General features: G+C 41.7%; 1 protein-coding gene across 1 annotated transcript; it reads left to right on the top strand.

Moving 5' to 3' along the window:
• The first annotated feature begins 3,992 nt into the window (after window positions 1-3,992).
• LOC110510928 (DET1 homolog) lies at window positions 3,993-9,565 on the top strand. Its single transcript, XM_021592107.2, has 6 exons — window positions 3,993-4,211; window positions 6,343-7,133; window positions 7,239-7,592; window positions 7,944-8,134; window positions 8,350-8,541; window positions 9,079-9,565. Exons 2-6 carry the CDS (start codon window positions 6,405-6,407, stop codon window positions 9,266-9,268), a joined length of 1,656 nt encoding a protein of 551 aa, XP_021447782.1. The 5' UTR covers window positions 3,993-4,211; window positions 6,343-6,404; the 3' UTR covers window positions 9,269-9,565.
• Window positions 9,566-9,967: the final 402 nt, after the last annotated feature.

Raw genomic sequence — 9,967 nt, 5'->3', positions numbered from 1 at the left:
GAGGGGGCATTTCGTTCTATGCCTGCACTCCGCCCGTGCCGGGCGAATGTGGGTATTGAGCCGAAGGCAGAGGTGCAAGTGGTATGCACCAGGGCTCCAGTGCTCACCGACAGCCCGGTTCAACCTGTGCCTGCACTCTGGATGGTCCGGGTTAAAGTGGTCATCGAGCCTGGAGGAGTGGTGCCAAGGCTGCACACCAGGGCTCCAGTGCTCCTCCACAGCCCGGTCCATCCGGTGCCTCCTCCAAGCACCAGGCCTCCTGTAGGTCTCCCCAGCCTGGTGGGTCCTGTGGCAGCCCCACGCACCAGGCTGTCTCTCCGTCTCCTCCCTCCAGGTTTGCCCGTCTGTCAGGAGCTGCCAGAGCCGCCCGTCAGTCAGGAGCTGCCAGAGCCGCCCGTCACTACGGCGCTGCCGGAATCGCCCTTCTCTCCGGCGCTGCCGGAGTCTCCCGTCTGTCCGGTGCTGCCGGAATCTCCCGTCCATTCGGGACCCTCTGCAGGGGTCCCCAGTTCGAGGCCCCCGCCGCGCCAGGTGAGCCACTCAAGTGGGCCGAGACTCCACGTCCCACGCCAGAGCCGCCACCGCGGACAGACGCCCACCCAGACCCTCCCCTATAGGTTCAGGTTTTTCAGCCGGAGTCCGCACCTTTGGGGGGGGGGGGGGTTCCTTTGTTCTTAGTTATTTTGTTCTGTCTTTGTTTTAGTTTGGTCAGGGTGTGATTTGGGGTGGGTAGTCTATGTTCGTTTTTCTATGTTGCGTTTATGTGTTTGGCCTGGTATGGTTCTCAATCAGAGGCAGGTGTCGTTCGTTGTCTCTGATTGAGAATCATACTTAGATAGCCTTTTCCCACCTGGGTTTTGTGGGTGTTTATTTTCTGTTCAGTGTTTTTCCATTCACCGTACAGGACTGTTCGTTTGTCGTATTTTTGTTCAGTGTTCAGTTTTTTTTATTTTTAAAAATGGACGCTTACCAAGCTGCGCATTGGTCCTCCTCTTCTTCCACCTACGACGATCGTTCCACATTTCACATTCTTAAAATAAAATGGTTATCCTAACTGACCTAAGACAGGGAATTTTTACTAGGATTAAATGTCAGGAATTGTGAAAAACAGAGTAAATGTATTTTATTTGGCTGAAGTGTATGTAAACTTCTGACTTAGACCACTGTCCCTCAGTCGAGCAGTGAATTTCAAACACAGATTCAACCACAAAGAAGGGCACTTATTGGTAGATGGGTGGTCATTGTATATTCCTTTGAGCATGATGAAGTTATTAATTACACTTTGGATGTTGTATTAATACACCAAATCACCACAAAGATACATGTGTCTTTCCTAACTCAGTTGCAGGAGGGGAAGAAAACTGCTCAGGGATTTCACCTTGAGGCCAATGGGGACTTTAAAACAGTTACAGAGTTGAATGACTGTGAAAGGGGAGAACTGAGGATTGATCAACAACATCGTAGTTACTCCACAATACTAACCTAAATGTCAGAGTGAAAAGACAGGAAGCCTGTAGGGAATTAAAATAGTCCAAAACATCATGTTTGATAAGATACTAATAATAAGATACTAATGTAAAACTGCAAAAAAATGTGCTAAAGAAATTAACATCATGTCCTGAAAGTGTTATGTTTAGGACAAATCAAACATAACACATCACTGAGTACCACTATTCATATTTTCAAGCATAGTGGTGGCTGCATCATGTTATGGGTATGCTTGTCATTGGTGAGGACTAGGGAGTTTTTCAGGATAAAAATAAATAGAATAGAGCTAAGCACAGGCAAAATCCTAGAGGAAAACCTGGTTCAGTCTGTTTTCCAACAGACACTGGGAGATAAATTTGCATTTCAGACAATAACTTAAAACACAAGGCCAAATATACACTGGAGTTTCTTACCAAGATGGCATTGAATGGTCCTGAGTGGTCTAGTTACAGTTTTGATTGAAAATATATGGCAAGACCTGAAAACTGCTTCCTAGCAATGATCAACAACCAACTTGACAGAACTTGAAGATTTGTTTTAAGAATGTGCAAATATTGTACAATCCAGGTGCAGTTGTGTAAGTACTTGACTTTATCTGTATTTTACTGTACTATTTATATTTTTGATTACTTTTACACCTCATTCCTTAAGAAAATAATGTACTTTTACTCCATACATTTTCTGTGACACCCAAAAGTAGTGGTTACATTTTGAATGCTTTTAGCAGGACAGAAAAATCGTCCAATTCAAGCACTTATCCCTGGTCATCCTGACTGCCTCTGATCTGGCGGACTCACTAAACACACATGTACATTTTGTCTGATTGCTGGAGTGTGCCCCTGGCTATCCATTAAAAAAAAAAGTTTTTAAATGGTGCCGTCTGGTTTGCTTAATATAAGGAATTTTAAATGATTTATTCTGTTTCTTTTGACATCTTAGCAATTACATGTACTTTTGATAATAAAGTATATTTAAAACCAAATACTTTTAGACTTTTACTCAAGTGGTATTTTACTGGGTGACTTTAACTTTAACTTTTACCTTTACTATTAATGTATCTTTACTTTTACTCAAGTATTACAATTGGGGGGGGGGGGGGGGGGGGGGGGGTTCCACCACTGTCCAGGTATGCAAAGCTCTTAAAGACTTTCCCAGAAAGACTCACAGATGTAATCGCTGCCAAAGGTGATTCTAACATACATTGACTCAGGGGTCTAAATACTTATGTAAATTAGATATTTATGTATTTCAATTTCAATAAATGTACAATTCTAAAAACATTTTTTTCACTTTATCATTATGGGGTATTGTGTGTAGATGAAACAAAAAATCTATTTAATCCATTTTGAATTCAGTCTGTAAAAAAAAAGTGGAATAAGTCAAGGGGTATGAATACTTTCTGAAGGCACTGTGTGTTTATTTTCCATTAGCTGTTAAACATACGTCTTTGAAATGGTCCCTTGAGGTCTCTCGTCCTTATCCCAGTCCGCTCATAATTACAGCCTCCGTGTCTGTGGAGCATATGGAGGAAGTCAATTGATCTAGGCTCTATCCCTCTATTCCTCCAGAAAGAATAGCCCAAAAGTGTTTGAATACCCCTTCTGCCATAGCCTTTTCTCAATCCAAATCATACTTTGCAAACAGCTGCTAAAAGCTGAGGTGAAAAGAGTATGAGACATACAGTACAAGAAATTAATGAGCTGATATACAAAACCCAAAAGAAAAAGTGTGGAGAGGATAATCTTCCTGAATAAGTTATTTATGTGCTACACACATCCCCTCTGAGTAACAGAGCACCAGGTATTATTATTGGGTATTTTAAAAAATACCACAGAAGGCTTGCATTGCATTACATGGTAAAATCTACAGTACATTGAAAAGTAGACCATTTTATGTTCTTGCCAATGTTTTTAGCACTACCTTTCCTTGTTCACAGCATGCTATTACTGGAAATTATGACTTGTAATCTGCGAGACAGGTACGTCAGGGATAATTGCACATAGAGCCATTATCATGCTCTCAAGGCCAAGCATGAAGGCTTTCTTCTGTTGGTCTTCCTTCTGCTTTTTCTGTGCAATTTTTGAGTCTTAAGAACAAGATCCATTTTGGGATTGTATAGAACATTTAATCATTAAGACCCATATCTCTCCATCCCCTACTTTGTGATGGTTTCAGTTGATTAGACCTATTAGCAGGGCCAGTAGTGTACTATGACCAAGAAAAACTCTGATCAGGTCACATGGCCAGGAAAACTTCTGAACCATATTTGTCAGCTATATGCGCGTGGAGGTTCTCATTTAATCACTTCATGTTTCTCTCTTAGGGTTTCATCCTGACCACATATTTAAAGTAATTATATTCAAATTAATTTCAAGTAGAAAAAACACTATTAGGGCCCCAGGAAATCACAGGGTCTTTGCCCCAGGCAATTGCAGTGTCATTGCAGTGTAGGCTTACTACCAGTCTGTATTTGGTCAAATGTGGTGTCAACGTGATGCAATACTCTTTTCAACCTGAGTTTACGGTGGCGCTGTGGGGAATGGTTCCACGGAAGAGGATGCGTCTTTGCTGACGGCTCTATTAGCTAGCTAACTAATACCAACAACATTGAACAGTGTTGAGAAATCACGACTCACTTATGTCGTATGTGCAGAACAAATGTTCCAAGCTTGTCATACATTCGTTTTTTTATTGCCTGCCCTCAAGACGCTAGCCTCAAGCCTGTAAGTTAAACGTTATTCCGCATTTGTTTATTTTTGTGACTGCACAGTCAGCACTAGTCAGTCAGGACTAGTACCAAAGATATTTATAAGCTTTCTGTCTGGGCTAGTACTAGTAGCAAGCTAACGTTAGCATACCGGCTTGACAATGTATTTCTGTTGGTGGTGTATTTTGCTGCATCTGTTACTGTCTGGCCCAAAACGAAATAATATTCAGCTTCGTTTCGGGAAGCTCGTGACTTCAGATGGAACGCTAGCTAGCTGCTATTTTTCAGGGCTAGCTTGGTAGTTAGCATGTTAGTATGAATGGAAAATGGGAGCCACACTTTTTTTCCTGTGGTTAATCTGTAAAATAAAGTAATGACCTACTAACCCGTCGCCAAGTTAATGGTTCTGACTAGGTGGAATACAGCTACGAACGTATCAGGCTATGATAATTTACTTAGCAGGTTAGGTAAATTAACAGCAGACTGAGGCTAAGAAAAGAGTTAGGGTTAGCTAAATTGCTCTCTTAACCTGCTACGAAAAGTTACTTCCGCTCTTAGCTGTACTCAATCGACTCACTACACAGGCTAATTGCGCATAGCCCATAGAGAACAATAGTAATGGATTTTTTTTGTAGGCACTAACTCCGCCATGTTTTTGGGGGATAAACGTCGGTAATAAGGCATGTTGTAAACACAGGTTTAGGAGATATTATCAATAAATCCATTCCAATAAGATCTGTTGGACAAAAGTTTGGATGTTGCCACACACATACCTACATGTTAACAAAATTAAGGAAGTTTCTTTTAAAAGTATTCATAAATATTATCCTGCTAACCACTATATGAACAAGTTTAAGGCAAACATCAACTCAAATTGTTCCTTTTGTAATGACCACCCAGAAACAGTGTTGCATCTTTTTTGGCATTGCATTCATGTAAGGAAACTGGCAAGACATCAGTAGATTTATAATTGAACACATTTATGAAGATCTTACACTATTGTGAAGAGATGTACTGCTTGGATTCTTTACCTACGATAGAAATAAGCTGAAACATTTTTATGTAATTACTTTTATTATTCTTTTGGCCAAATTTCATATTCACAAATGTAAATTTACAAACAAAACACATTTTCTTACCTTACAAAAATAAACTGCATTTTAAGACAATTAAATACTCTACTAACAAAAGCTGTTAGAATTATAATTCTATGTATGTCCCTTAAGGTCCTTGTGTAATGCGATATTGTACCCCCTAGACCAATTGTCCATTGTATATATTATTTATATATATACTTGTGTTCCCACATGTACTTCCTGTATTGATATGTTGTTAATTTTTTTTAAAGTCTTAGGAGATCTTAGACCTTTTGTTCTTTGAGATAATCTTCAGTTTGTCACTTTTTGTGAATGTTGAAGAATTTATATATATATATATATATATATATATATATATATATATATATATATATATATATATATATTTGAACCTTTATTTAACTAGGCAAGTCAGTTAAGAACAAAATCTTATTTACATTGATGGCCTAACCCGGCCAGACTCGGGCGACGCTCAGCCAATTGTACGCCGCTCTATGGGACTCCCAATCATGGCCAGTTGTGATGCACCTCTCGAGAGGTGTTTGTTGATGTGTGGCTTGATTGAACCATATTATGCAGGAAATGTGCAGTAATTGGTTGAAATTTCAAGCCCTCTTTTCTTAATTTTTTTCCTGGATGGACTGGCTATTGAACATTCTGCACTGTTTTGAATGTGTTGTCCAGTACCTACCCCATCATGTAATGTAGCAAATGTTGAAATGAACTGAACACAGCCCTGGAGTGTATTCATTAGTCGGACACTGTTGCAAAACGTTTCACACCATTGCAAAACTTTTTGCGGCAGAAACGGTTTACTCCACGTAGAGTATTGGACAAATTCATGTAGGTCCCTCCCCTTTTTAGTTCCATTTGCTTCTATTTGTGTACTTTTCACATTGCTTGGTCTCAGTGAATACACCCCTGATCTAGGCTAAACTCATTTTAGTTGGAAATTACCTGTATGATATATGAATCTTCTGATAAGCTTGTTGCATTTTCAACTTAATTGTAAACTGATATAATCGTTGTTTGTATTACCTCTTTTACCAGTTGCTATACAGAGAGATTTGTGATGTAGCAACCAGTAAGTGGGAGCTGGCAACAATCGAACCATGGAAGATGATTCCCCAACCCTGAAACCCAGGCGCATCCAGAACCAGAATGTAGTCCATCGACTGGAGCGGCGGCGGATCTTCTCTGGACGGGCTGGAGCCCACTGGTACCGCGTGCGCTGCTTCCACCAGAACCTTTTCCCCAACTTCACTGTGGTCAACGTAGAGAAGCCTCCCTGCTTCCTCCGCAAGTTCTCCCCAGATGGACGCTGCTTCATAGCCTTCTCCTCTGACCAGACCTCCCTGGAGATCTATGAGTACCAGGGCTGCCAGGCGGCTGAGGATCTGCTGCTGGGGCAGGATGGGGAGACCCTGGCCAATGGCAATGACCAACGCTCCCTCAACATCCGCGGCCGCCTCTTTGAACGCTTTTTTTCATTACTGCACGTCACTAATGTGGCCTCCAATGGAGAGCACCTGAACCGAGAGTGCAGCCTATTCACTGATGACTGTCGCTATGTAATCGTGGGCTCAGCGGTCTATGTGCCCGAGGAGCCCTCTCCACACTTCTTTGAGGTGTACCGCAACAATGAGTCTGTGACTCCCAACCCCCGCTCTCCGCTGGAGGACTACTCATTGCACATCATTGACCTGCACACTGGCAGGCTCTGTGACACCAGGTCCTTCAAGTGTGACAAGATCATCCTTTCGCATAACCAGGGACTCTACCTCTACCGTAACATACTGGCTGTTCTTTCTGTTCAGCAGCAGACAATCCATGTCTTTCAGGTATATATCTCATCCTGCATCACCCTCTGAACCCTATGCCTACCTGGAAGTAAGATTATCGAATGTAATTAACGTTTTTACAAACATTTTGCATTCATCCGGTAGGTGACATCAGAGGGGACGTTCCTGGACGTGCGAACCATTGGTCGGTTCTGCTACGAAGACGACCTCCTCACTCTGTCTGCGGTGTATACTGAGGCCCGGGCCGAGGGCCAGCCAGGCTTCTCCCGCCTCTACAAGGAGAAGACCATCAACTCCCTGAAGCACAGACTACTGGTCTACCTGTGGAGACGGGCTGAGCAGGACGGCAGCGCCACCGCCAAGCGACGCTTCTTCCAGTTCTTTGACCAGCTGAGACAGCTGAGGATGTGGAAGATGCAGCTACTAGATGAGCACCACCTCTTCATCAAATATACCAGTGAGGACGTGGTCACCCTGCGAGTCACTGACCCCTCTCAGGTACACTTACCCCCTCTTCCCTAATTAAGTTTCTGTAATAAGGCCTGGTTGGTGTGGAAATCATACAAGTGTGCACTTCTGAAAGTGCTATCTGTAAATCCAATCTGCAGTTGATTAGATCCTGTTATTTGATTTTGTTTTTCTGTACTCTACATAAAGGGACTGGGGAATTAATACTGTAGATTCAGGCTCATTTCAGCTTATTGCTCAGAAAACTTCTGTTATGAAAAATTGAAATTGATTTTGTCTCAAACATTAACTATAGGCCTATTTCATATGATTGTTTGCTGCTGTGGCATTAGTGCATATCGTCTTTATTTCTAACTTCATATCTGTCTGCTCTTCTCTCAGCCCTCGTTCTTTGTAGTGTACAACATGGTGAGCACAGAGGTGATGGCAGTCTTTGAGAACACCTCTGACAAACTGCTGGAGCTGTTTGAGAACTTCTGTGACCTGTTCCGGAACGCCACGCTCCACAGTGAAGCTGTTCAGTTCCCCTGCTCTGCCTCCAGCAACAACTTTGCACGGCAGGTCCAGAGAAGGTATTGGTGACTGGGGGGAAGGCCCACCGCAGGGCTACCATGAAAATAAATCCATACAGTGTGGCCCAGTCCAAAGGCCAATAAATTGAACCAATTTACAGAAATTAGACTCTTAAAACAGTGTTTAGTAGAGTTCTGAGAATTTCACAGTATTCCTTAGAATTTTCCAGTTAAGTGATTCAGAAATCTTTCTGCTTATGCTCCTTCCTCGTCAGGTTCAAAGACACCATAGTGAATGCAAAGTATGGCGGTCACACTGAGGCTGTGAGGAGGCTGCTGGGACAGCTGCCCATTAGTGCTCAGTCCTACAGCAGCAGCCCCTACCTCGATCTTTCTCTCTTCAGCTACGACGACAAGTGGGTGTCTGTGATGGAACGGCCCAAAACATGTGGAGACCACCCCATCAGGTAACATTGACTAGATAATGCTGATTTCTAATGTTTTTCTGTAGGGCACAACAAACATTTTTGCTTTAAGTAAAAATTACATGTAATTAATAATCAATCATTCATACCATAAAACTTCAATTAATAAAGGGGTGCTATTTGCTTCAACTGTGGAGCTGCCCCGAAGTCTGTTAGAGACATCAATCATTCAGAGTGAGATAGAGATTCTGTTAGATTCCACCGGAGCATGAATGCATCATTCAAATTTTCTTGACCAGGTGTTTATTATAGAGACCTCCATTTATTAGCTAAAATGTGTAAATGATGCCTGGCCATTATAAAAGGCAGGGACTTGTTGGAGACTGTTTAATCAACATTTTATGGTAACTGTAAGCTCTCTTGTTTTTGAAACGATTACATTTATTGTTAGGAAATGAAACTACAATAACTAATAACGTTATAGGACAACCATTTGGATGTTACTGTGTGTTCCTAGATACCCTCTTTCATTTCAAACTTGCATTTGAAAAGACTGACTGTTTTTCTTGTTAACTGCAGGTTTTACGCTCGGGACTCTGGCTTGCTGAAGTTCAAGATCCAGGCAGGCCTCCTGGGCCGGCCCATTAACCATGCCGTCCGGCGGCTGGTGGCCTTCACATTCCACCCCTTTGAGCCGTTCGCCATCTCAGTACAGAGGACCAACGCTGAGTATGTGGTGAATTTCCACATGCGTCATGTCTGTGTATGAGAGGAAAGCAGTGGACTAGACCTGGAGAACTTGGCATTGTACTGTGTAGAGCAAAAAGCAGTCACTCTGCCTTTTTTCTCCCCCTAGTGTGAGGAACAAAATAAGACTGGACTGTGGGCAGAACCACTTGAAGTTGAAATTGGGAGCTTGGGGATGGGGGATGGATTCCTTGCAGGGACCAAAGATGTTTTTGGCTGGCTCTCAAAATGTACTTTTTTGGTCACATTTTATTCTATGTATTTTTATTTAACCTTTTTACATTTGTTTTATATTTCAATAAAATGATTTAAATATTGATTGTGATTCTTTATTATGAATATTTTACTAGAATAATGACTATCTGTAATATGCTTTGCTTAGTGGACTTAGTTATTAAAACCTGATTGGTCTAAAGCGTCTTTAACATGAGCAAAAAGGGGACAATGTAATTTATTTTCCTCTTTTCCAATTTAACAAATTATCTACTATATGTTGCTAACCTAGCTCATACTGTGTTAGAAATGAAATACATTATGTGGGTAAGTTATAAAGGAAATTACCATTAATGTTATTTGAAAATACCGATTCCTTGTTGACCCGATCACCGAAAACACTAAAGAATATCTGAGCACTGCTGTCTGTGGGATTATCTTAATTATCAATACTTTGTTTTGACAAGTCAAGTATGAAGAATTTCACAAGGACGTTACTACTGTAATG

This window comes from Oncorhynchus mykiss, chromosome 1, assembly GCF_013265735.2.
Source record: "Oncorhynchus mykiss isolate Arlee chromosome 1, USDA_OmykA_1.1, whole genome shotgun sequence".
In the NCBI taxonomy this organism is placed as follows: Eukaryota; Metazoa; Chordata; class Actinopteri; order Salmoniformes; family Salmonidae; genus Oncorhynchus; species Oncorhynchus mykiss.
This window is presented reverse-complemented; position numbering and strand designations above follow the sequence as displayed.